Source organism: Salarias fasciatus, chromosome 6, assembly GCF_902148845.1.
Source record: "Salarias fasciatus chromosome 6, fSalaFa1.1, whole genome shotgun sequence".
Classification (NCBI taxonomy): Eukaryota; Metazoa; Chordata; class Actinopteri; order Blenniiformes; family Blenniidae; genus Salarias; species Salarias fasciatus.
Window position 1 is genome coordinate 7,127,714 of NC_043750.1, and position 27,629 is coordinate 7,155,342.

Sequence of the window (27,629 nt, forward strand, 5' to 3'; positions counted from 1 at the left end):
TTGGTTTCCCCCTCAGAACCGTACCGTACGGGGTATTTTTGATCACAGTCCTCGCCTCCCTTCTCTCCTCCGTCCTCCCTTTTTCACACCAGGGTGAAAAACTAGCACAAGCCCACAGATTTATGAGGTATTCCTGCCGGGCCTCAACCTGCGGTCTCCAAGCACCAAGGTGCAGTTTTGGACACTATGAAAAGGCCGACGAGGGCAGCTGCCTGTCACTAGACACAACACACGGAGAGTACCCAGACACTTTAGACATGGGTCATTGCAGAATAGTGGTTGTACAATTACCAATCAATTCAATTTCGTTTTTCTGACAGTAGTTTCTGTTTCTTCTTTATTTGCACAAAATAACAGTATGATGCAGAGTAAAAAGAAATTATTACAAGCAGTGCAGTATAGGGAAGAACCCCAGGGTGCGTATATGAAATCCTCCCCATTGTAGCAATCAACGACCTGCCGTTCCTCTCTCAACATTACCTGAATGAAAATCAACAGGCAAGCACTGAAACCAGCAGGGTATCAGGTGCGACGTCTCCGGTACACTAGAGAGCACGAGTGATGAAAGTGGTTTTTAGATTGTTTCAAACTTAAAATGCCGAGAGAAGGGGCAAAAGCTATTTTGTACAACACCAACGAGTTAATCAACACAGAGTCAGCCCGAACTGGCTCATCAGCTCTGAGCTCTGCTGCATGCTAAAGCGCTCCGGGGCTCACACACTACTGATGCTACATGCTAACAATGACTAAAGCTTCACTCTATGCTCAGCCTACTGCAGCCTGTAAGGCTGCTGGAGGTGTGTGTAGCGTCAACAGACGCTGTGGAGGTGGTTCATGGTGACGAGCATCCTTCAAACATCGCTTCTGTATGACCTATGAAGTTTTATGGCATTTAAGGAGTTCTAGTATCAATACTCAGTATCGGCAAACAGCTAAGCGTTACTATTGGAATTTTAAAAAGTGGTATCTGTGTGTCAGTAATAAATAAAGATAATAAAAAATTAACCAGCCACTGAGTTCATGAAAACAGTCACAACATATCAACTCAGATTCAGTAAGTACTATTTAGCCAATAGATCTTTAAGTAATTTATCCTGTAGAAGGTATAAAAGAGAAATTTAAATGCATTAACTGTCCATAAAGTTCCAGAGTTGGACACAGTCAATGATTTGAATGGTAAAGTGATAAATGTGATAAAAAGTGATAAATTAAAGTGTGTTTGGGTTCTTTTGAGTGAAAACCTGTGAAATGTGTGAACACATTCTCATTTATCATTAATGAATAAAAACATGAATATGCATGTTTGTAGAATGTTAATAAATTGAACTAGTAAAAGTTTAAACGTTACAAAAAAAGGCGAAGTTGGAAAATGAGATCAAGCTTCAAAATCCGTTTTGTATGAGAAGAATTCGAATTTGTGGAGAAAGATGTTAAAATATTACAATGTGAGAGTGTGGACATACTAAACATTGCGCAGTGAGGTTCCCATGTGATAATAATACCAGAGCTTTTCTTGACTTTATACCAGAGTGTTTTGGTGGGACACAACTGATATCATCTGTGCCCGTTGTAGCACTTTGAGATTTGTCCTCAAATGTAAAGTACGTTATAAATAAAACTTATTACTATTGTTATTATTATCTACAAAAAAGATTTGGAATTAGATATTTCAGCAGCATTAATTCATAAAAATGAAAAATTTTCAGGCTCAAAATTAGAAATTTAGATATTATCTACATAAAGAGACCAAACCATTGACAATTGGCAGAACTATATTTATTAAAGGTTATTAACAGTTTTATATTCCATGTCCATCTGCAACGCTCAAACACAGAAATACCTGAAAGATGAACAAATTAATATAAAGAGTACCTTTTTAGCCAAAAAAAGAAAGAATAAAAAAAGACAGAAAGAAAAACAAGATGGGGGGGAAAAAAGGAAACTTGAACCAATGTCTGTGATGAACTGAGCCTTCCTCCTGCCACATGGAGGCGCTACCACACCAGCTAAGAGCCGGCAGGCCTGTAGTGTTCCCAGCATCTCTGAACAGTCAAGTGCGTCACTCTCAGGATTCCTCACTATCAGACCAGGGCTGCCACATGCAGTTTAGTTCAGGAGTGGTAAAATAAGCCAGAAAACCCCTTAAATTTAACCTTTTAAAGATTTTGTTTTTTTGTTATGGCACAGAATATTTCCAAAATTGACTACAATCTCAAAATAAAGCCAACTGTAAAGATATCTTCTACAGTTAAGTGAAATGTTGTTACACACTCACCCTGATAGAGGTGAGGCTTGGTTCCAGTTTGACAGCTTCCATGAAGCATCGCTGACATCTCAGCGCAGGTCCGAGACCGGTCATTACCGACCAACACTCTTCAGAAATCTCTTAAAAACAGTTTCCTTTTAAATTATTCCTAGTTGTTTGGCGGGCCAGAATGGAGCCTCTTGTGGGCCAGGTTCAGCCCACAGGCCTCATCTTTCACACCACTGTATTAGACTAATTCAGGGGTTCTGAAAGTGTCGGAGCGAAATACTGAAAGCCACTGATGAAAATTGTACTTTAATTTGGATCAAAAAGTTTGTAAACTGGAAATGACATTATGAAGCTATATAGCAGGGGTGGGGAACCCTGGTCCTGGAGGGCCGCGAACCTGCATGTTTTCCATGTCTCCCTGCTTCAACACACCTGAATCGAATCAAGATTCATGGCCAAGTCCAGCAGAAAGCCTGATAACGAGCCTCATTGCAATCAGCTGTGTTGAAGCAGGGAGACATGGAAAACATGCAGGTTTGCGGCCCTCCAGGACCAGGGTTCCCCACCCCTGCTATATAGTTTAATTAAAAAAAACAAAAAAAACAAAAAACAAGTAAATATTTAGTGTTGCGGGTCTGTATCTTTATAGTTATCACATCTGGAAACACCTGAGAGGATCTCACTGAACAAAAAAAAAGCCTGTTTTATCATTTTAACATAAATCTACATAAATACTTCCTTTGACTGGTTTTTTTTGGACAGGACCTAACATGGATGGTATTCATGATGAAAAGGAGACCGTAGATTATTATCCAGACAAACAGAAACACAAAGGAAAACCTGTAGTTCAGAATGTTCGGTGCTTATGAGGCACACAGTATGGTTCCACATCTGTCACCAACAGGATTTCGGAGTTAAGTAGCGCTCATCGTTGGACTGGTTCTCCCGTGTGCTCTGGATGAACCTCGTGGCCGTGTGTTTGGGGTTTAGCAACAAGCTCCAGTGTGACCATATCAGTGACGGTGTTCCGGTTTCTGACGGCAGAGTTGGGTCGTCTGTCAGAAGCTGCTGATCCATCAAGGCCTGTGCTTGAACAAGGCCTCCACTGAAAAACAAAGGAAAGAGCACAAAGTTAGAGCCAAAAAAAAAAAAAAAGAATTTTACTTTGACAGACAAGTCAAGTTATTGAGGAACTTTCCATTCCCAAGTGAACATGGAAAGTGTTTTGGGTGACTGCTTACACAACAATGGTGGAGCCACTGAAAACAAATTTCTTCCAATGTGGCTATCGCTGTTTTTACTGCTTTTACTGTGTTTTTTACATTCTTGTTCTACAGTTTGGAATCAATAAAGTAACTCTGTACTCTACCCTCTTGTAGCTGCTGCACAACTAATCATCCTTCAAGGGGCAAATACTGATAGTTAAGGTTCAACTTGAACCTGTGGCCCGATATGCTAATTGCATCATTTTCAGCATTTCTGCTGTTTCCATGTAAACAGAACACTGATTATATTCACAACCCTGGCTGTATAACTACTGCTAAACTAAACCAAAGTTCCAGGAGTGAAAATCATCATCACAATCTGTTTTTCAGGTCATAATGTTTGTGACTTCCCAACACAAGGCCTTTTTTGGTATTAAGATCAATACTTGGTTTTACAAACCAGAACAGAGCCAGTTCTGCGTTGGTGGAAATGTAACAGAATGAGAATCAAGCCTCTGGGGAGAGCTCTCCGGTGGAATATGAACCGACGCGCCCGGCCCAGAGCTTCCTCTCAAACATGGATCCAGACAGACGCTGTGAAATTCTCAATGCTTCATTTGAAATGAGTAAGTTCTCACTGGTGTACTCCTGGGGGGACATCTGAGCGCTCATGACGTCGTTGAAGTGCTTCAGCCAGTCCTGCTGGTCGCCCTCCGACTCGCAGGTGAACAGGAAGCAGCGGTCGGGCGTCTGTATGGTGACGCCGTACTGCCAGGCGCCGTTGCAGTGGGTGCCGGCGGGCAAACCGGGCGAGGCGCTGTAGCCGTGGTCCCTGTTCCCCAGGAAGACTTCACCTTTCGCAAAGGCGTCCTTCAAACACGGAGGGAATGAAGGTCGAAGGTCAGCGTTTCACTGGGTTTCGGTTCAAGACGAAACATTTCCACTTGATTTTTTTTCCCACTTTTGAATTTATGCTTTTTTCACATCTCTGTTAAAAACTGTTGCAGTGAATAAACAAAAAACCGTCTGGGGAAGTAATCATTTTGTCCATGTACTCGTCATTTTTAATGTTTATATAATATCGTTCTGTGGTTTGGTGACAACAACCACCAACAGCAACACGTCTGCCAGCACTTCTTCTCTGTGCTTGAAGCTGCTCACACACACACACACACACACAGTCTCGTATTTCTATCCTTGTGGGGACCATCCATTGACTCCCATTCATGTCTAGCCCCTAACCCTGACCCTTACCCTAACCCTAACCCACACCACAACAAAGCCTAACCCTAAAGAAATGTTTTTGCACTTTTACTTTTTTCAGTAACAACAACATGGTCAAGAAAACACTGTTTCTCCTACTTAGGACCGGAAAAAGGTCCCCACAAGGCATGTCGTTTCACGTTTTGCTATCCTTGTGGGGACATTTGGCCCCAACAAGGATAGAAATACGAGAACACACACACACACACACACACACACACACACACACACACACACACACACACACACACACACACACACACACACTCTGAACTGTCAGAAAGTGGCGGTGTGACTCTGATTGTGGCTTCGGGTCTGCCAGACTTCTTCCTGTCTGAGTTTCGGTTCCAGTGTTAGTCGATGGCGTCGTCACCGACTCACTCACGCTGTTTGAACTGTCTTCAGAGGAAAGACTATTTAATCAAACAGGCTTTTTACTTTAACACAATAAATAAGATAGTCCTTTAATAACTGAAAATACTAACTGAAAATTCAGTTGAATGAATCCAGTTTTATCAATAAGTTCCTCCGTGGGAACTGTATTTAAAATTTTGTTTAGTTTTCAGTGACTCTAAAAGAACCACCATACATTTCACTGCATTTAAGTGCAAAATAACCAATTCCACTCACGTGCATGTTGCAGCTTTTTGTCCATGCATCATTTATTCTCTGCCTCGCTGCTTTTGGCAGATTCCTCTACATCCTCCTGCTCCACACTGCATTTCACCACTTCGCTCTCAGGGAAACACCGGACATTCCGGTCACTCGCCACCTTCGATTATCGCATTTTTCACTGAACTTTCACATCAGCGGAAACAATGAGCTGATCTGATGAGTGTTCAGATCAGAACGAGACAGTCAGTCTCCTTCGGTCTACATGATAATGGTTCCAGTAAATAGAATCTTCCTCTCAACAGCCGATCGTAGATGAAATGAAAGTTGAACACAAGGTTTTCATTTCACTCCACGGTGAGGAAACCCCTTCTGCAAGGTCAAAGCAAAAAATGCCACGTGTGATTATTTAAAGTGGGACTGAAACAACGCCACGCAGCACTTTATGTTGAAGACCATCTAATTGACTTGATGAGAACAGACCCTCCCCCGCCCTCTGCGGCGCTCGTCCCTCTCTCTCCAGAGCGCAAGAATCCATCACGGCGCTTTCCTAATCCCTGTTTGGTAATGTGCGGTCAGGAGATTCCACGCGGCAGCATTGCGGTCTGTGATGTGTGCAGACGCCTTACCAGCGGGTCTTTGAAGTACATGAGTCGTCTGTGGTCCAGGGTGAACCAGCGCTTCTTGAAGCCTTCCGTTTGCTGCGTGGAGGAGAGGAAACGCAGTCAGACGTGTGGCGGGAGAAACACAAAGCGCCATTGTGCCGGAGCGAAACGTGGCGTGCGTCTGAGGTTTACATCGAGAAGTGAGTCACGCCGAGTTTCTGAGGTTTACAGGAGAGCATCAGTTTCCTGATCTGAGAATGTCGAACGTGGAGCAGAAAATGAGGAAATCACTTCCCTTTGATGGGACGTTATCGGGTGTTGGGTTAATTTTATTCATACGTCTCCAGAATAAACGTCTCTTAATCACCGGTTGTTTTCAGGGGCCTTTTCTGAGTATTTTCCCCTAAATATTTGCTCAGTGGACAGAGAAACGAGGAGGTTTTCCATTGTGGAAATAAGGCGGTGTGACTGAGATGCTGCTGCCGCTCACATTTTACCAAAACAGCTTCACAGCTTTGATCTTCAGCCGACAGCGTTCGACGTTACTTTTATTGACGGGTCAAATTCCTTCCAGCGGGTTGCTCATTAACGCCCCCGTCATCCACCGGGGGTGTCAAACATAAGGCCTGCGGGCCAGAAAAGGCTTGAATCTGGCCCGTCAAACCACCAGGCAAGTTGTAGAAAATTCTAAGAGAGCAGCGTTAGCTGTTAAGCTGAGGAATCAGTGATGCTTTCATGAAAGACATCGAGCTTGTTGTGATTAAAGGAGCCTCAGAGCCACAGTGCCGGTAAGGTGAGTCGGTGAAAACAACTGTTACTGTCGAGTGATTTTCACTTGATGTCTTCTGTCAGTGTTAATGTTCTTCTTCGGCAGACTGAGAAGATCTCCTGTCACCACGGATTGTTTTCTGCGTGGCAAACATTTGCTGCTTCATATTTAAGGCGCGGGCCCTTCATAGAGAAACTTGTCACAGTGAAAAGTTTCCATCGGCGCAGCTTTTCAAAAGCCAGCAGCAACGCGGTACCTTCCCAGAATTCACTGTGGCTGCTCGAGCAGCTCCAGTTCCTGGCAGAATCACTCAGATCCCGCCTGCTGCCAAATCGCCCTCGTAAAAGTGTCTGATGCTCTCATTACGACTTTGGACGGACCGGCTGACTCGTTTTGCTCTTCACCACAAGTATGTGTCACACGGATGTAAAGGAAGTGAATGACGGCGCCCGACTGGCTCGTCGTCTTTCTGGAAAGTTTGCCAGATCTTTCATCTCGTAGCCTGATTCGTCTCCAGCTGAAGGTTTGTGTCGATAATATCAGCTGATATTACAGTACTGCTGCAGCGACACAGGAGGAAATGTTTTCAATTCTCAGATTGCTAAAACACACAAAGACAAACCGTTTTCTGAAGACAAACAAAAACAAAGTTTCTTCTATTATACATCTTGAGAAAGTCAAGTGTACAACTGGAGGCTGCAGGATGATTAAAAAAAAGTGAAAGCAGGTGATAAGTTTGCTTTTTTTGCCATTAATCAAAACACAAACACTCAAAAACAATAAAGTCCAAATGAAGCATCGGGAACAAGGTGCAACAAATCCCCAATCGAAACACATGTCTGCCTTCAAACAAGTCATTTCTCATTAGAAAGCCGGACAGGCGGGTTTACAGAGCGGCAGGTCTGTGAGGTGGAGGAGGAAGCAGCAGGTAGCCTGTTAGCGCAACTCCTCTTCCAGTCATTCCTGAAGTTTTCAAGGTTCAAACAGCTGCATTCGCTCCAAAGACGCTCCGACAGACTGCAGGCTAACTAAAAAACACACAAATGATTAAAACTACATATTTTCTCCTTGATTCAGAAGCAATGACGCATCTTCACATTCTGAAAATGCTACCATTGACTTACTTTGTGTTAGACATTATTAAATCAGATAAAGGTGGGATTTAACTCTCTTTCCCATAGCCAACCTGTTCTATATCCTCTCTCTCTCTGTCCATCACAGACATTAAGGAGGGACACACAGGAGCCATTATTATTCTTCATTCACTTCCTTATTGAATACAACCGAAATGTAAATCAGAGATATTGTTGGTAAAGAATGAGAGATTTTCCATTATCGTTAAAGGTTTGGCCAGCTTAACCCCGTTTAATCAACAATGTTCCAACTGACAGCGTATCGTTTTTACATTTCCATTTCGGATGTTTTGCATTCACACGGCAGAAACACTGTGTAGCTACTCTTTCTCTCATGTGAGTCCTCCTGCACAGGACAGACACAGCCCAGAGTTTTATTGGTGTCTGAGACACTGCTGGACGTAAATGCTGGAGAACCCTGCAAAGCCGCCTTACAACCAGCCTGAAGTTCTCCTCGTCAGTCGTCCGCTGCAGCAGGTCAGCCTGGCGCCTGCTGTCGTCTCTGTGGAGCCTCGCTCGCTCCTCCTCCCGGAGCCGGAGCCTCGCTCGCTCCTCCTCCCGGAGCCGGAGCCTCGCTCGCTCCTCCTCCCGGAGCCGGAGCCTCGCTCGCTCCTCCTCCCTGAGCCGGAGCCTCGCTCGCTCCTCCTCCCAGAGCCTGAGCCTCGCTCCTCCTCCCAGAGCCTGAGCCTCGCTCGCTCCTCCTCCCAGAGCCGGAGCCTCGCTCGCTCGTCCCTGGAGCTGCCCCCTGTTAAACCCGGCCAGCTACTAGAACTCACTGCAGGTGCTCCCTGCTCTCTCCGTCACAGCTGAGCTCAAACCACACCGTGCCACCTCACGCTGCTCACTGTGTAGTTTTCATGTTGGGCTGTTTGTTTTTATCATGAAACCACAGGTTATAAACGAGGGCAAAACTTCACTTTTTTTAAACGCTGCTACTGTGCACCAAGGCCACAGTAACAGTTACGGCTCCGGTTTTTCCAAAAAGTTGCGTTTTCGACAGATATATATATGGAAATTGGGCTGGACCATTTTCAAAAGATGCATTTAGCCCAGTTGTGTTTTTGAACATTAAATTGTACACCACTTGTTGCTTTTGACAGCAAGAAGCCTGAAAGTTAGATTTTTATTTACTGCAGATCTTTATAAAGTAAATATCAGATATTTGACCTAAACTTGATTTAAGTTGCCATCCCTGAAATCACATGATTGATCACTGACTATCAGACACTTCGCTTGACTGAGCAGATTTGATTTTCTCAGATTTGTCACCTGCTCTGTTTCTCAATTTGACCCACACAAATAATCCTATTTTCTTCTCCTTACACTCGTCAAACTGGATCATTACAGACTTTAATCTCTACCAATGATCCAGAGTTACAGTAGTGACAATAACAGGGTCAATAAAGGAATTAAAAGTTACATTGATAATGTCTGAATGCTAAAACTTCCTGGTTTTGGTTTTTAAAAATAAAGGCCAGCCAGTTTTCTGACATGTTGAATAATATCTGAAATACGCGTTATTGTGAGATCAATTTGTAAAATGTGGCTGCTCCACATGTGAACCGATCAGACTGCGCTCCGGCGCTCAGACCTGCGTTGACAGATCGTTATTTCACCTCATTTCTCCAATGTTGCATCATACGTGGTACAGAGGAGACAGACGCCAAAAACCAAGTAAAAATTATGTAAAAACAGCAAAGATAAGAAATGCTGCTGATGGAAACGTCAGATAAAAAAATAAATAAATCCCAGAACAAAATGCTGAGTCCCAGAAGTGAAAGAACACTGGAAGTCCAAATCCAAACATTAAATCTTGTTGATCCAAGTCACGTTGCGATCGCAGCTCTTAGCATATCGAATATTTAATCAATACTTTACTTTCATCAGAGTCTGTTTTTAACATGTATGCAGACTTCTACTTAGAAATGTCAATACTTTGCCTTCCATTCCATGAAATCTCAGAAGTAAAGTTGTTTTATTTAGACCATCCAAGCAACCAGTTCCTGCCTTTAAAGTATTGATTTTTAGAGACTTTTCAGATTTTGTCACAGGAGCTGAAGATCATTCTGTTCTTTCGGACCGTGTGACACGATCTGCATAAAACTGCTTGATGATTTAACATGTTTTGTGGCTCCAGCTGAATATTATTTGGAGGAAATGGACTGAAACAGCTCCTGTTATGTGAAAGATTTCAGACCCCTGACGTGTGCTCTGCACCACCACAAAGACAAATGTCAAATTAAATTTAAAGTTCATCCAGTCCGACCCACTCGCCGGGCATTGGGCCGTACGTGGCCCCTGAAATAAAACCGGTGTGACACCTCTGGTGTATCTAAATCATGTCTTTAGATGAGGGGTGTCCTACCCTGGGCCCCGTCTTCTCCATGTATCCTTCCTTGAGAAAATTCCTGGTGAGTTTGGGGACCAGCTGAAAGCAACCAGCAACAAAAACAGGTCACTGGTTGATACCTGGGAAGCATATAGGAGACATATATACTGTACATAGAGATATTGTGTGTGTGAGAGTATGTGTGTGTTCACCTCGGCATCGGTTGCCCCGGGAAAGGCCACCTTCAGATAGTGAAGCTGAACTGCTCGGATTGAATTGAACCAGTCGACAATCTCCTATGGAAGAGGGAAAAGAATAAAGACACGTTTCTTCACAATGTTGTCATTCAGACAAAGAGTCGCAGAGGATTTTACAGACGGATAGCTTCACAGGTGGGCTGAACAAGCGACAGTCAAATACAAGGAACATAAACAGCAACAACACGACTTCTACACTCACACAAAGCTCCCAGTTAGATATAGAATTAGCTCAAAATCGAACCAGATTACTCAACTCAGCTCCAGAGTTCGAGGTGTTTAAGAAAGAAAAGTCAAACTGTTCTTTTGGAAAAACGACCTCCCAAATGAGACATTATTCTACGACTGTGACTCAGACTTTTCCCCAGACTCACACGTCTCAGAACGCCACGGATAAATCCTCCTCCCGACGGCGACGCGGATCTGCTTCATATATTTCAGCGTGTTTACAAAAGACACAGAGAGATGGATGCTGTGCATCAGCCTGATCCGCTAATGGATTCCACCGGCAGCCACAGATGCTTCTGCAAAGGTTTGCAGACTTTCCCTCAACAACAACTTTCTCAGTGTTTTGACGAGATCGGCGGCGGAGTTTGATCCGAACGCCACCCGGAGCTGGTTTAAGGAGTGACCGGGGAAAGAAAGAGGCGACGGCTTCCGTCAAGCGACCTTCAAATATATCTCGCCGTCCCACACAGTTCCGGTTCAAACGGGAAAAAATGAGTCTTCCGAGGCCTTGAGAAGGCTGACAGCCCGACGGAGAGGCGGACCTTGCCGCTGTCGTGGTAGACGAAGACGTTGCGGGTGCTGTAGTCTTTGAGGTAGGTGATCTGCAGGCCGTTGGGGTTTCCGATCTTCTCCGGCTGGAAGGTGGCGTTGATGGTGTCCACCTTGATCACGGCTTTGGGTTCCTTAGCCTGAAAGAACGTGGAAACGTGGTCATGTCAAACGTCTGAGTCGATTTGTTCCCAACTCAGATAGTTTTAGAGAAGCACATGCATGACTGTTAAAATTCACAGCTAAACAACCTGGTATCTAGGCCATGAGGATCTTCTAAGATCTAAGAAACTGAAGTTCAGAGAGCTTTTTTAAATGCTGCACACAAACATGCAAAATAAAAACCTAAAGACTGATAAATGACTTTATATTGAGGATTGAATCTTATTTGAAATCCTGCTGAACTCTCGACCATGAGATAGCTGTCAGTGGACCGCTCAGTGCAGCAGCAATCTGAAAGTTCACACAAAGATAATTGGAGTCCAGCCGAGATAATCGTGCCCTCTTCGTTACAGATGGGCGTTTCGGAAAGTAAGACGCCACAATCAGCCAATGTTGATGCAGTAATGATAAAACTAACCGCTGCTTCCAGCCCTTCATTCGTTCCAGCATGAAGCTGCTTCACACAGGAATAATTGCTATATTGCTTTGTATTTATTTGCTGCAAACAATCAATGACTCAAACAGTTATAGAACTCCCGACAAGAGAAATCAACAGAAACTATTTTGGGATTTAGGATCCAACATGTTTGAAAAACAAAAAAAAAAACCCAAAACAACCTTTTAGCAAAGATATTACAGCATCTGCAATAATTTGTTTGAAGCCCCGGCGGCTTGACAATACTTGGAGTGAAAATCTATTGCTTTTCTCGTTCTTGTTTCAGAGAAGTTTCGTGTTCGTATCGTAACATTTTGAAAATTCTGTAGTCAGCATGTTGGGCCACTAGTGGGCGCTGTGGGGTCAAACGGAGCATAATGTTATTATGGGAGTAAAACATTAGTGTGACACTTTCATAGAGGTTAGAGCAATGTTTTTATAAAAGTCAGAGTGGCCTTAGATTCTAGGACTCTGACACTCCACGCTGAACTCATCCACGCCTTGTGATCTTTAGTGTCAATCAGTATTTCTCTCTGTGATCACTTCAAGGCTCAGGCTCACAAAATGAACTTGAATGACGCAGGAAAGGATTTTTCTTCTACCACAGCCTCTAACCACAGAAGGGTCGGCTCAGCATCCATGAAAATAACAGCAGGAGCGATTATCTGAGCGTCAGCGGTGGCCATCATTCCTGAGGAGCCACACTGATCCCAGCGAAGCGCCACGCTGTGGAACTGAGGAAGCCGAGCCCACGTCCGGGTCTTTGCTTCTTTTCCTCCGTTTTCAGGGGAAAACACACACAGCTTTGGCAATTTGCAGGAGATTTCACTTGTGATGATAATTCACTCGTGTCTGTCAACACTGAAGGTGACAAATTGGCGGAGGGCTTCGACTCGTGCCCCGATGCTGCACCCATTCTGAATCCCAGCCAGCTCAAAGGCTTTAGGAGCCCGGAGCAGCCGAGCGGCGGCGGCTGACACCGTTTCTGCTTTTATCACAGCCCCGACTGCAGCTTCTCTTCTGTTTTCGCCTGTTTGTCGGCAGATTCACTCGGAGAATACCAAGTGGAAAGAGAAACATTCACCTGTGAGCTGGAAACACTTCCGGAAATGCAGATTTCACAAAGCAGAGTGACAGTTCCCTTTAAATACGTTATTCCCAGTTTCCCTGAGCTGGTTTCACTGTGACTAACAAAGCGCTGGCACTGCTTCCGGGCCTAATTGGTTTGGGTGGTGTAGATCCGAGTGAGTCCACAGAGCAGACTGCTGGTTAAGCTTGTCTGAGCACGCTGCAGCAGCCGTGCACGCCGCCGTCTCCTGGCAGGTACACTGATTGCACAGCTGAGGTTGTGTGTGCATGTATCAAGTCTGCAGCACACTCTGTGATCTGATTGAGGCTCCATTTAAACAACAGCGGAACACTTTGGCCGTGTTTTGGGTGTGTGTTTACATGACGACGGCGCTCGCAGTCAGGGAAAATGCAACTTTTCTGCTTGAATGAGGGAAAACAGAATGTTTAGAAAACCGTCTGACTCCCACTCCGTGGGGACGGTGAAAAAACACAACTTCTATGAAACACAGACGCCATCTCCATGGAAACGGGGGTAAATGCCTCTGCGGCTGAAGGGCCACTCACGTCATACTTGGTGAAATACTTCAGCGTCCCCTCCCTCTCCGAAAGGACGAACCGTCTGCTCAGGAACTGCCCGTTGTCCCGCCCCCTTTTCAGCAACATGCCGTCTCGAGTTCCTGCAGGGTGGGAGGGCAGGGTTAGTTCACGCTAGCACACTGTGTGTGTGTGTGTGTGTGTGTGTGTGTGTGGTGTGTGTGTGTGTGTGTGTGTGTGCGTTTGTGCGCGCTCACCTTCCTCATAGGTGAACCTCCCCCCGGGCTCGCAGAACTCCTTCCTCTCGTACTTTGCTCTGATCCACTGCTCCCGCAGCACCCTGAACACACACACGGCGTTGAAACGTCAACGCCACGGCGCTGCAAACCGTCTCCACTCTGAAACCGGCGCTGAGCGGCAGGACGGGCGGATCGATTAGCACAGAATCAGAGCAGGAAACCGCTCAGATCAAGCAGCCTGGCAGATTTTCCCTTCAGTTCAATATTCAGGATTGCGTCCATTTGAGTTCCCAGAGGATAAAAGTATTTAATTCTATCTCAGTTCAGTTTGTCACAATAGCTGCAATATACACGTTGATTATTTGCCATTTATTGTGTAACCTTAATGCGTATTGATCATTGCTGTGATTCGTCGTTCATTCATTTTCTTGAGCTGTTTATCCCTGTCGCGGTGGCGGGATGCTGGAGGAGGTGCTGGAGTTAATCCCACTTGCTTCTGGGCGACGGCAGGGTTCAATCTGGACAGTTCCACTCTGTCTCAGGGCCAACACAGAGATAGACCACCGTGCACTCTCACATGCACACCTGGGGGCAATCTCGGGTCACCAATTAACCTGACATGCATGTTTTTGGCCTGAGGGAGGAAGTTGGAGAACCTGGAGGGTAAAAGGACGGGAGGAGGAGATGGGTGCTTTTAAATCTGAGCCATTAGCAAAAAAACAACAACAACCTTCTGAGAAAGAAATAGAAATTCATAAAGTAAATAAATGATTTTCTTATTTCAATCATTTTAGCATGTTTGTAGTTTTAAAGTGATTCCTTCTTCTTATCTTTATCATTTTCACTAAATACTTTTACTTTTATCATTCTAGTTTTGTCTCACTTTTTTTTCTCTGATTTTAAAACATCGGATTTACTTTTCCTTTGTGGTATTACTCTCTTATCTTCATGTCATATAATTGTTCTCGTGGTTTTTTGTTACCAATCAGATCCGAAATGAAGAGAAATGTGGAGAAAAGATCTATATTGCGAACGTGTCTCTTGGAATTAAGAATCAGTCTGTGACAGCAGGAAATTAAAAGTTGCCATGAGATGGAAGGAGGAAAAGAGGACATAAAGCCCCAGGTGAAGGACTGTGATGAAGAGCTGGAGGAGACGGAGCTTTCAGGGGTGAAGCTCATGTCGACTGAATGAACTGACCCTCGTACCTCTGCACTGTCTCAGTTTCACTCTCTGAAGGGCAGAAACCTGCCGTTTCCCCCACATGAACGCATCTCGAGGGTCCGACTGCATTTTACACCCAGCCTGAGATGTTCGACTCGTTCCCAAACGTCCCTTTCTTCACATTCCTCACATTCCTCACATTCTAGGCCGGCACATTACAAGAGATTGAGACACAAGCAGAGTGTGTGAACAGGCAACACGACTCTCCTGGTTATCTGACCCAGCAGAAGAACTCGAAAAGCTTGGAGTGGAGACAATCAAAGTGAATTCAGGTAAAGAGTTCATATTACTACTGTCACTTTTAATGTTTGAGAAGAATTACCAGCATTTGCTACTCCACCCCTCTTCTTTGAACTCCCCATGTGGACAGTCACTTCTTCTGCTTTTTTAAACTAATCCTTTCAAATACACTTCTAATTTTATATTGAACAGATCCTATATACCTATATATTTTTAAATGTCCTATCTACATTTACCTTTTCAAAAGTGCACCATGTCTTACAATACATGCATCTCAACGAGTCAATTTTCAACATTCTTTCAAAAAAGACTTTATAAATTGTCTCGCTCTGCAAAATTTAGGGGTTTTAATTATAGAAAGTCAAAGTCAAACTGACTCAGGCAAAGACTCTGTTGACACAACAACAGAATGGAAAAAGGTGAACAATCAGAGGTGAGATCTGAAATTCGCAGGTTACTGCTGTGGGTCCCTGAACTTGACACTTGACCCCAGGATCCGCACCGTGGCGGCCAAACAGTGAAGAGCATGGCTTCAATGCCGAGACGCCATTTCCCCAAGAGGATCAATAAAATACGCTTTCTTATCCTTCATATTAAAGCTGTGAGTACTCAAACAATAAACAGTGATAAGACAAAGACATGGATGTTTTGTGTTTTCATTTCCATTCATTGAATCATTCAACAGGAAGTGAGTAATAGATGAAACTACAGATATGAAAATATGATGCAAACTGAACGCCTGCAGCACAATTAACCCTCAACAAAACACAAGCTGGGATCAGGCTGAGCCTGAGCCAGAAATCAAGAGTCAGAGCTTGAACTGTGATCTGTGGAATGAATCAAACACGCCCTGGATGACTTGACCAAGCTTGAGCAGAATCTGCCGGGCGGCGGAGCAGAAAATCCCCAAAAAAGAAACACATCCAAGAGACATGTGCAGTGCTGCCAAAGGCACGACGGGGACTGAATGGGCGTTTCTCACTGGGGCCTTTCTAAAGGAAGCACAAGACGCTCGGATGTGACAGCAGAAAGCTGAATCCTCAAGGGCGAAGAAAACTATGATCCAACACAGGTGAAACAATTAGGTTTAACTTCCAGTGACTCCAAAAATGAATCGTTAAATGACTGAAGGGATCATTTAGACCAAGATTTCAGTTAAACAGCAATAAACTGGGCCTGTACTGAGGCATCCATCACGCCACTCCAAACTGAGGCAGTATGTACTGAAACTTTAGCGTTACTGTGATATCAGTATGCACCAGACAGAGACACAGACAGACATAGACAGACAGGGACATGGAAAGACAGACAGTCCGACATTTCAAGAGATTGACTGGACTAAACTGACTTGTTTCCATTCACTTTGCATTCATGCAAATTTCAAATTACAGAATGTTTGATATAAAAGAAAAATGATAAATCCACATATAAAATAACATCATCTGCATAAGGCTTGTCAAACACGTCTTAATTGAGGGGCCACACACAGCCAAACTCAATCTTGAGTAGATCAGAACAGTAAAATAGTCCCAAATAACCTTTAATTTTTTGACGCAGAGTATCCATGATTAAAACATCTATATTTTCACAAAAATAAACAATTACAATCCAAGATTACAACAATCTCTGAATAAATCCCATTTTAAAGGTATAGTGGACGATGTTCTCAGCCTATGGGATGCGGGATGCGAATCTCAACTATTGGTCCTCCACCATGTCAATCACGCTGGAGAAATGCTTGCGTAACGCCGTCAAGCGCGCTCCTTCCCGTTTACTGCGCATGCGCATTCAGAGTGTTTATGGAGCCCGTGAGCTTCGGTTTCAGCCAGTACTTACCGATGGCGAGTCTGACATAATGAAACTGTAACTGTTTCGGAAAATAAGCTTTATGAGCGAGGCCGATTGCAGAAGCTGTAAACAGAGCCGTGCACGCCCGGGGGAGATGAGCTCGTGCTCGCACGCTTCCGACATTGATAGACGTTTCCTCGGGAGGAAACAGCAGAGCAGGTAGGATGGTCTGGCGCGTGCGCGTTTTTCAAAAAGCAAGTAACAGACGTTTGGCTTCGACTTTTGAGAAAATCGTCCACTATACCTTTAATGAAACCTTCTGGGGTAAAACGTCTCCTATAGCCGTTGCATTATGCTGGTTGTTATAAACTCACCCTGACAGCTTGGCTTTGAGGCCAATGCCAGTTAGTTAATTTTCATCGCTGTTATCTCAGCTCAGGTCTCAGTTCGTGTTGTGTCCGTTAATCTTTTGCAATTAGCAACAAAACAAAACAAAACAAAAAAACCTGTTTGCTTTGAAATTCTTACAAATTTCTTGCTGGTTTGGCCGGATTGGAGCCTCTTGTGGGCTGGTTTTGACCCCACGGGCCTTATCTTTGACCCCTTCTTTAAGTACTTGTATTGACTTCGGTATGTTATCACTGTGATATTAAACAATGTTATTGCAACTTGAATAGTTTGTGAGCAAAGTGCGACTCAGTCAAGATTTCACGTTAATAATTAACCACTTTGATCAGAGTCAATTATTATTAAAATAATAATGAGTCGCAATACGGTGTCCAGGAGTGATCTACACCTTGTAGCCTGACAGAAGAACAGAATGATTGAGCAGTACTGAAAGCTACGACTCATTTCTCTGAACTGCAGGAGCTGAGAATCGGCCGTAACAGTGATCCAACTTCATCACCTATACTCTAGGTCCAAACAAACAATCAGTTCAATCAAGCACGGCCAACGGCGTCAGGAAGATGGTGGAAGCAGCTGGCGAAACGTTCAAGAAACAGGAGAAAATAAATTCATCAGAAAAGAAAGCTTTAGGAAAAAAGTCATCCAAAGTGTGAAAGCAATTCCCCACAAAATCCTCAGAAAGACGTGTGATCTGAAAACTTTGTGTTAATAAACTGGCCAAACGTGGGAGGATAGCATCTTCACAGAACATTTTGAGACAAGGTTGAGGCAGAGGTTTATATTTGTGTCTAATTATTGTTCATTAGGCATTAATTCAGCTCATTTTGTTCCTTTTAAGATGTCTTAGACAAATTATTTTAATGAAATGCTGTAAAATGCCCCATTCTCGCGTTTTTGTTTTCTTCTTCGAGAAAATATGTTCATAGTAACTTTCCTGGGTAAATAAAGGCTGAACCACAAACAAACGATTCATCCAATAATCATAAAAATAATTAGGAATGGGTACCGTACACATCTGAACCGATACGGCACCAATACCCGGAACTGGTACTCAACGGTACCGGTTTCACATTGATAAATGCTGCATTGTAAGAGCATGAATTATGTTCAGTATCTGAAAGTGTTTACTTTGCAGGAAGCTACAACACATGTAAGCACAGGTGGACTCGTTAAAGTGTAGGAGTGGATACATAAGCGGAAGGTGTGGTTACTCACTGGCAGTCTTTGTGGGTTGGTTTGTAGTAGTAGACTGGAACAGCAGCCTCGTATTTACTCTTCATCAGCTCATTTCCGTTCTCAGCCATGAACTAATAAAACACACATGGAATTAACAACACGCTGCTTCAGAGCCGCACGGCTTTACAGCTTCGACCGGACGAGAGGATTCCCTGAACAAACCCCGAGCCAAGATTATAAATACTACAAATATTTGAAGAGATAGACGTGCAGAGAGGCCTTATCATGTATCATCTGATTCCCAAGTCTCCTGAACGGGGGGGTGCGTAATGTACCAGGCACAGAGAAGACGGACTAATGTTTCAAATATGTTTCCCTCAGATCAGGAATGATGTCTTGATTTCAAAAAATCTCCACTCAAACACCGGGTAGCCGAATGTGTGTGAAAGAGATATTTACAGTTAAACACTTTAAAAGGTTTTCATATTCTTGTTCATTACGTTTTGGGGTGTCAGTTTTTACATGACAACAGTTCTTTGAACTGGCTTCCAAGGTGGAACTTTTCAACAACGCTCTGACTCTCTGTGGAAACGGGGAAAAGGAAACTTTTCTGAAATGCAGCTGCTCGAGATAAGACTCAATCAGAACATCAATCCAAAGACGTGCAAACGCTCAACTTCTCTGAAACGGAAAAACTAAGTTACCACCTGAAACGTTGTCATGGAAACGGAGCCTTAGTGAGGTTTCTTTATTTTGGCTTCAAAACAGATTTTTGGTTCTCTCTGATTTAGAGAATCCACTGCGATCTCCGGGTGCCTGATGCTGTTACCCAACAGGACCTGACACCTGGAGGAGGTAATGTGTGACTGCTGCCGGCTCTGGCTCCTCACCTGGACCTCGTGGTCCTCCCAGCGGGACAGGCTCAGGGACTTCACCTTGCTGACGTCGGGGATGTTGCGGTGGATCCCAGAACAGGCCAGACAGATGAAGACCCCCAAGGTGCAGGAACCCCAGTTGGGATCTGTGGAGGGAACGGATGGAGAGATGAAGCTCATGAAGTGTGGGAGAGGAGAGCAAAGTCAGGGTGATGGAGCGTTTTCCTGAAAGACGACCCTTTATTATCACAAGATATCTTGAACAGTCGCGTCATCATAGACTATTTAACTCCTACAACGTCAACACATTCAGGACTCTGTCTGCCAGTTCTGTACTTTGGATAATGGCAACTCAAAGTACTTACTAGAGAGAGAAATCAATTCACCCAAATCAATACGAGCTGTACGTGTGAAGCGTGGGGCCTCACCTCCATCGCTGTCACAAAGCCACAAATCGAACAGGCTAATTTCTCTGTCTTCTTCCTCTTCCACTTCAAGAAATATCGTCTTAGCAGGAACCGCACCTGTCTTAACTTCCTGCTGACCTTCTGCACGGCGAGCCGGGGAACAGATCACCTCTCTGTGTGTGAGAGACAGCGTCTGCTGCGTCGCGTCAAACCTCAGACGTCTGAGCGAGGAGCGCTCTAGTGAATGTCCCAACCGTAAACCTCAGACGAGGATGTGCCTGGCTGGCTGGAGCGTCTGCCTGAATTTATTGGCAGCATCAGGGAGACGACGATAATGGAGCATTGTGTGATGCACACATGACAGTGTCTGACAATGACAGAAACGTCTCGTGTATTTCAGAAAGGACCTCAAACAAACCGGTGAGATTTTCTTTGTTTGACATCTGGTCCTGAAATTATTTAAAAAAAAAAAAACAAAACAAAAAAAAAAAAAGCCCATGGGGGGCAGTACAGCAAGAAAATCGACACTGCAGAGGATGTTTACGAGGATTTGACTGAACCGCCTGCACTCAGTCACAAGTTAGTGGAATTTAAGTTAGCATTAGTGGAATAAACATTAACAATGAGAGAACGCAGACATTTGGTATGGACAGACGACCAGGCTGGGATGTTATTACGGGAAAAACTCAGCTAGAAAACTACGGAGTCCCAGGAGAACATGGACTGGAGTCATGAAACTCTGTTTTGGTCCATCTTTTCACACATGTACAGTTCGGCCGTGATGTGAGTGCACATTAGCAGCATTTCAGAAGAGTTAAGTTTTCCCTTTTTGTCAACGATACGGAGTCAGAGCATTTTTAAAATCTTCAATCTGGGTGAAGGGATTAAACAATACATGTGTGATAAAGAGACAGGCAACTTCTAAGTGATGTCATTCCAGCTGAGCAGCTATTCTACTATAAATAACAAGACTTTTAAAATCTAATACTACATTGAAAACACAAAGTCCCATATTATACAGTTTTTCAACAATTTCACAGAGGTGTCAACGTCCTGTGACGCAGAATGTGAGGTAAAAGGTAACTTACATCCTGAGGGGAAAAACTCTGATCGCCTGTTTGAGCAAACATCTGCACAAAAGTGGAGCAAGCCAGAAGAAGAAGACAGACTTTCCTAATTTCTGACGCCTTAAACACAATTTCTGCTAAACAACCATCAGAAAGTGAATTTTGCATGTGGGATGTTAATTAAGGCTTTCATTATTCAGCTGGAGGCAGGGTGCTTGTGAATGTGAGGCAACAGGGCTTTACACTACACCCCCATCACCAAACAGAACTATTAACACAACGAAATCGCCCATCTTCATTATCTTAAATCAACATGTTGCATGACACTTCTTTGCAGAGATGTTCAGATGCCTTGTGCTCAGCAGGATGAGGGTTCAAGTCCTCGTCTCCACATGTTCAGACCTGCTCAGCTATGAAGGTTTCTTCTGCAGAGCTTCACCTGGAAACTCCAGGGAGGCTTCACCTGCTCATCAGCCCATTATTCCCTACTAAAATTAATCCACTACTGTAGTATCTTACAACATGTGTTGTTTCATGGTAAAGTTCATGTAACGAACACTGAATTCTTTAACTGACATTGGAGAAATACGTCTTAGAAAAAGGCAGAAACTTATCAAGTTTCAGAAAAGTTGTTCATTTTCAGAAAAAAATGTTTCCATTGTCTGTTTCAAGTTTTTGTTTTTCAAAACGTTCACATCCACACGATATTTCAAATGAAACAGAACTTTGCATTCCTGCCACACTTTGCATTTTCACTTGAAACGACATAGGAACAAAAAACTTGGCTGCAGAAACTCAAAACCTAATGTTTCCACTTGAACCTTCCATGTCAATGACATGTAAACACAAAACATTGACAAAACGCAAATATTTCAGCTGAAGATGCAAAGTTTCGCCTTCCGACACGTTTCCAGTGAGAACGCTTTGCTTTGCGCGTCCTCAACCCGTTTCAAGAGGTCCACAGTGTCGCTTTTCCGTCCACAGGTGACTGGAACTCACCTGGCGCGCCGCAGTCTGCGCACGCGTCGTTTCCAGGCTTCAGCAGGATCTCTCGGAGCGCGCGCGTTGATCTCTCGTTGGCGGACATGTCGGCGTGCAGCTCGCGCGTTCCTCCGCTTTCAGACAGCCAAAAGGAAAGAAATGGAGAGGAGGAAGACTTCTGAGTGGGGGCTCCGCGTTTAAAGAAAAAAAAAAGGTGTGTCCACCGGGCTGCGCGCAGCTCCACGCGCTCTGACGCGCAGGCAAGTCCGCACAGGTACGCGCAGAAGAAGAGGAAAACAACAAATCACGTCCCTTCCTTCTCTTTTTCAGAAAGTTTTCCAGCAGCAGTCCATTGTGGTTTCTCCTTGAAGGCACCGGGACGTGTCGCGCGGCTTCAGGTGGCTCCTCTTCCTCCTCCCGGCCTGATCACCGTCCTGGAGCCGAGCGGCGCTTTACGCAGCAGAGACTGGACCCACGCAGGAGGAAGTGAAGTGAATTGCAGCAGAGGTTGTTCCAACTTGCTTTTCCGCATAATTGGAGGTTAGATCGACGTGCAAAAAGCCGCGGAGCCTGCAGGCCAGCAGGAGAACAGCAGGGTCTGCAGCCTCCATCAACTGAAGACCTGCAGTGACTTTCCAAGCCGCAAACCAGTCTACCTCTTTTTAAACAGCTTTGTGTTTTTTCCTGCCATATTCCATTTTTTTTTTTTATTCTTGACATTTCAGTTTTAAGCTGTTCTATATGTCCCCCCCCCCATTTGTTGTTTTCCTTTTTTTTTTACTTGCACCTTTATTTGAGCCCCTTTAGAACCAAGTTGAATAATTCTGAAATAAGTTGAATATTTATTCACGTTTCATGACGTGAAAGCTTCATGGGGCCGCTACAGAGGGACTGAAGAGCCACATGTGGCTCCAGAGCCGTAGGTTGAACACCCCGGGCCTTCACTCAGTACATTATAATACTTTATTAATCTCACAAGTATATTTCTGTGTATTTCTGTGGCTGGCGTTAAAACATGGAATGGAACTGACAACAAAATGAAAAAAATGTTTAAATATTGATCAATTTAAGTTTAAGTTTAAACAGTCAATTATGCAATTATATGAAAAAGAGTGTGAAAATTAAGATGTATATTTGTGTTCTCTTCACACTGTATGATTTAAGTCACATAAGGTCATCTATGTATTTTACGATATATTGTTTTTACAATATTGTATTTATGTTACGGGAATGGGGTAGGGGTTAAATAAGACACTGTTCTTCAACCTACTCCTGTTCTTTACTTCATGGTATGTACTTGCTTTTTCTTTTGTTTTTCTTTCATAATCTGTATAAGATAAATGTATTTACTTTTAATGCTTACCATAAAAAAGAACAAAATAACCAAAACGAAATAAAACAAGTACAATCAAAAGTTAAAATATCAAACAATTAAGAATAAATATTAAATAAGTAATATTGAATATCAACATGTAGAGCAGAGGTGTTCAAGCTGTGGCTCTGGGACCACATGTGGCTCTTTGGCCCTTCTATAGTGGCTCCATGGTGAAAATGATTCTGAAATAAACATTTTATCTTCTTTTTGTTTTTTTGACAGTCATTTTCAAAATGACTTTTCATGATTGCACGCATAAACAACTTTTATGTGTATGTACTGAATGACTCTTCAACATGTGAACACACACACCATCTGTCCTCTGCACCTCTCCATCCTGTGCAGGAGCCAAGCCCAGCTGTAGGGTCAGGATTCACTCTGGAGAGGTCACCAGTCCATCGCAGGACACACACACACACACACACACACACACACACACACACACACTCACTCATTGACATAATGCATTTACTAGCCCCTAACCCTTATCCTAACCCTAACCCTAACCACAACACAGCCTAACCCTAAAGAAATGTTTTTGACCTTTTACTTTTTTCTCAGTAACAACAACATGGTCAAGAAAACACTGTTTCCCCTCATTAGGACTGGAAAAAGGTCCCACAAGGCACATCGTGCCAGGTTTTCCTATCCTTGTGGGGACATGTGGTCCCCACAAGTATAGAAAAATGTACGCACACACACACACCTAAGAGTAATTTAAAGTCACCAGTTAACCTCGCATGCATGCTTTTGGACAGCGGGACTCATAGAACCCAGATAAGTTGTATAATCACAAAAATATTTAGAAAAACCAGACAAGGGAATAAATGATCACTCAATCTAATCACCACCCAATTCATGCCATTTGGAAACTGTCAAAGGAAGATCAATACAATGTTTAAGATAGATGGGATTGACAGATCTGTGACAAGGAGTCACTTTTCATCATGACAGAACCTGTAAAAGGTCAACTAAGTGTCCAAAGACCAGGGAAAAGTGAGGATCCCAGTCCTTGTTTCCACATATCAGCCTATTTTCTTCCCACTTGAGGATTTCTTTAGCAGTGAAATCAGGAAGAGGGAGGCTGAAACAGAGAATCCTAAACCTTTCAAAGCTTGTTCCCTCCTGTGGCCAGAAGGTGGCAACAGTGAATCACTTTCCTCCCTGGATGAGTTCAGCAGGAGACCTGTGTCTTCCAGGTGTGGCTCCTTTTAAACACTACAAACTTCACAGTCAGGATAGTGTATCAACCACCTCGAACAGAAAGTGCATGAATGGAAACATCTTTATCAAGTGTTTTTGCTCTTTAGATCATCCGACTGTTCCACTGATTCCATCTCACATGTTGAATTAGATATGTGTGTGTATTTAAGTGTGTATTGCTAGATAGGCATGTGCATACTTTGATAGAGATATTTGTTTGCATATCCTTTCACGTGCCTGGAATAAATTACTTGATTAAAAAACGAACAAAAAACAAGCATAGTTTCCACTACTCGGATCATTTGTTGACACCAGGCAGTTGTTAAATGTTCTTTTCCTCTGCGTCAGTTTTAAAGCTCGATGTTATAAAAGACCTGATGGATTTCAGTCAGAGTCTGCTTGGAGGATGAGAGCGGCCCTCATCTGTTATCATACCCTTCAAACGGCTTGCAGTGGATAAACAGCTCCATTAAGTTGTTTTGGGTTTCTGATAGTTTCTCATCCGTCCTCGTGAGCGACGGTCTGGATCTGCTCTTTCTCTCCTGCGGTCGTCTTTTCCCCACAGCTGAAGGTGACTAAATGCGTCGGCCTCTGTTAAAACGAAAAAACCAGAAAAGGTGTTTTGACAGTCCTAATGTATGGCTGCGTTTTCCCGAACAACAATTCAGAGCTGAAAATGCAGACTGCATCTCTTTCCCGCCTCCCCGCCTGATGATTTATGCACGCTGCTGGTGGCATTTTGAAGCTGGCCGGGTATGACAGGGCCTAAATGGCAGCCAGTCCGGGCCATTAGTATGTGTCTTGCTGGGCGCTTCTGACATATCATGGCCCGGCTGCGGACCTGCCTCTGAGTCTGGACTCACGGTCAGTTCTCTGACCTGAAGCCATAAATTAGACGACTGCAGTTGTTGAGGAAAGTTTAAATCGATCCCGTGTGTCGGGCACTAAACGCTTCTAGACTCTACATCTGAGAGAATTCTTTAACTGATGTCAAAACTTTCGAGGAAGAAAAACGTGAACTGTAAAAGCTTCCGATTGCTCCCAGTCTGTTTATGCTATAGATCCACTTCACTGCTTTAGGAGAAACAAAATGTTCTCCACGTTCAGTCAGATTCACACGCTCATGCAGCAGCTGCCTCCACTGTGGCTTCAGCGTCTCGCTCAGGAATACTTCGACACAGGGTCAGGAAGACTTGGAGAATCAAACCGCCAAAATGGTCACTGTAAGATGATTCACTGCACTGGCTGAGGCTCCCTTTACGAGACAATGCTTCAAGTGAAAATGCTTCGTTTTTGTTTTTCCATTTCAGAAAAGTCTTGCATTTACACTCCAACATTTTGAAACGGATGTCAATTTCACTGGCAGAAATGATTAAATCAATGTGGTTGGCATGCCTGCCACTAGTGGGCGCCATTTGTATAGACAGAGGATGAAGTCGGACTGCTGTTAAGAGTGACTCTTAACTGTAAAACTACACAGTCCATCAGAAGATGGACTGGGAGTCTGGAGGTAAATGATGCTGCTGTCCATCAACCCCGATGGACACAGCAGAGTGCAGAAGAACGGTTTACTAAAGTTGCTCTTTCCTCCATGTCCACAGAGATGGAGTCGAAGCATTTTCAAAATGTTTAAACTGTCACCAAAGAAAGACGCCATTAGTGCTGCATTCACTTCAGTGCCAGCAGAAACCATGAGCCCGGATGAATCTCGAAATAAACCTCCACTCGCATCAGAAGTCTTCAGTTCACACCATAAAACAATGAGCTGAACTTGTGCCTTTGAAGACGTGACACACCCGACCTTTGAGGGAAGAAAGAGAAACATGAAAGCTTAATCAGGGCCTGACTGGCATGCAGAGGCTTCACAGGGCAGTGGCTGAGCAGGTCATCCTCTGTGGAATCACCGGTGAGAAACCGAGGTTAGCCATCCATAACAGCAGGGAGAAAGCTGAGAGAACCTGGATTAAGGCTCTGGATCAACACAGAAGAAAGGGCCTGATGCTCAAAAGAAACCCACCATTCAACAAAGAAGCCAAGAAACGTCGATCAGGAGAGACAGCTTTATTAAAGTTCAGTTACTCTGACCAGTTTTAGTTAAAAATATTTATTTTTAATACAAGGAGCTGAGAACATGGGTGCATTGGATCTGATACTGCTCAACTTGGACTCATGAATGACTCCAAACACAACCTGTCAAGACGGCGTCCGTCACCGTCCGTCACCAGCAGGTAGAGCACAAGACAGCAAGCGATGTGTGTTTGGAGTTTCCTTAAATCAACGAGAATGATGGAAGTAATACAGACTGTAAATCATGTTCTGCCAAAATATCAAGAGAAATCCTCGTCATTCAGCGCCAGCGACTTATTCACCAGACACAGCTAGCCGGATGTCGCTCACCGGTTCAACTGCTCAGTGGATCCAGGAGGAGTTAATGAGCTGTGCTAATGCTACATGCTACATGCTAAAGAGTCTTGGAGCTCACACATCAGAGATGCTACATGCTACACATGATTGAAGTATGACTGATACACTCATTAACAGAGAGCTGGAATGTGTGTGTGGCACACAGCGAGCTGGTAAATCTCACCAAACTGAACCTGAACTCATGACAAATCATGATGTCTTCACTTTGACTACTTAGCATTTATGAACACTTTGTAGCTAAAGACAAACCCCAACTGAGAAACATGCACATTTTGTAATAAAAGAACCAGAAAAAACGGAATCGGTGTCTAAGTATTAAAGCGGAGCTGCTACTGATGCACGATGGCGTCACGTCGGGGTGAGCCGCCGTTTTATTTTTAAAGCCATGCTTGTGCACTGTGGATAACAAACCACTGCTGAGACGTTTTCTATCAGTTCCAGTTCCTTCATCCCATCCTCAAAGTATTCAGTCTATATTCGGATCAACACTGATTCACTTGACGCTGAAAAAGAAAAGAAAAGAAAACGTTTGTCTCTTTGCATGAATCCCTGACTCTGAACACAGCTGAGGTCGATGCTTAGGCTTAAAGCACTAATTGCATAAAAGTAAATTCTGCATTTATTAAAATCTCATTGAAGGAATCATGAGGCTCAGATGACAAGACATTTTCCACTTAATGCAACTCCCTAAAGTCAGTTTATTTGTACACCACTCAGCCTCCGCTCATTACTCCATCCGAACACCATTTATTTTCATTCCATCATTCCCTTTTGACTTATTTCTTCTCCTGATGGTATCATTATCTTGCTGATGA

The 27,629-nt window shown here is 43.8% G+C and overlaps 1 protein-coding gene across 1 annotated transcript; it reads right to left on the reverse strand.

Annotated features, from left to right (window-relative positions):
* Window positions 1-2,879: 2,879 nt before the first annotated feature.
* On the reverse strand, window positions 2,880-22,302 carry LOC115390760 (arf-GAP with dual PH domain-containing protein 1). The gene is made up of 11 exons (XM_030094757.1): window positions 21,831-22,302; window positions 19,373-19,503; window positions 18,522-18,613; window positions 13,665-13,747; window positions 13,438-13,550; window positions 11,198-11,344; window positions 10,383-10,466; window positions 10,207-10,269; window positions 5,964-6,035; window positions 4,098-4,329; window positions 2,880-3,359 (listed from the first exon to the last, which is right to left on the reverse strand). The coding sequence occupies exons 1-11, from the start codon at window positions 21,916-21,918 to the stop codon at window positions 3,331-3,333; spliced, it is 1,134 nt and encodes a 377-aa protein (XP_029950617.1). The 5' UTR covers window positions 21,919-22,302; the 3' UTR covers window positions 2,880-3,330.
* Window positions 22,303-27,629: the final 5,327 nt, after the last annotated feature.

Excerpts from the sequence above, each read along its gene's own strand:
- LOC115390760 (XM_030094757.1), bottom strand. The coding sequence starts at position 21,918 with ATGTCCGCCAACGAGAGATCAACGCGCGCGCTCCGAGAGATCCTGCTG. Across the intron at positions 19,504-21,830 it reads CGCAGACTGCGGCGCGCCAG|ATCCCAACTGGGGTTCCTGC; the intron begins GTGAGTTCCAGT and ends TTCCCTCCACAG. Across the intron at positions 10,467-11,197 it reads TCTACCACGACAGCGGCAAG|GAGATTGTCGACTGGTTCAA; the intron begins GTCCGCCTCTCC and ends CCTCTTCCATAG.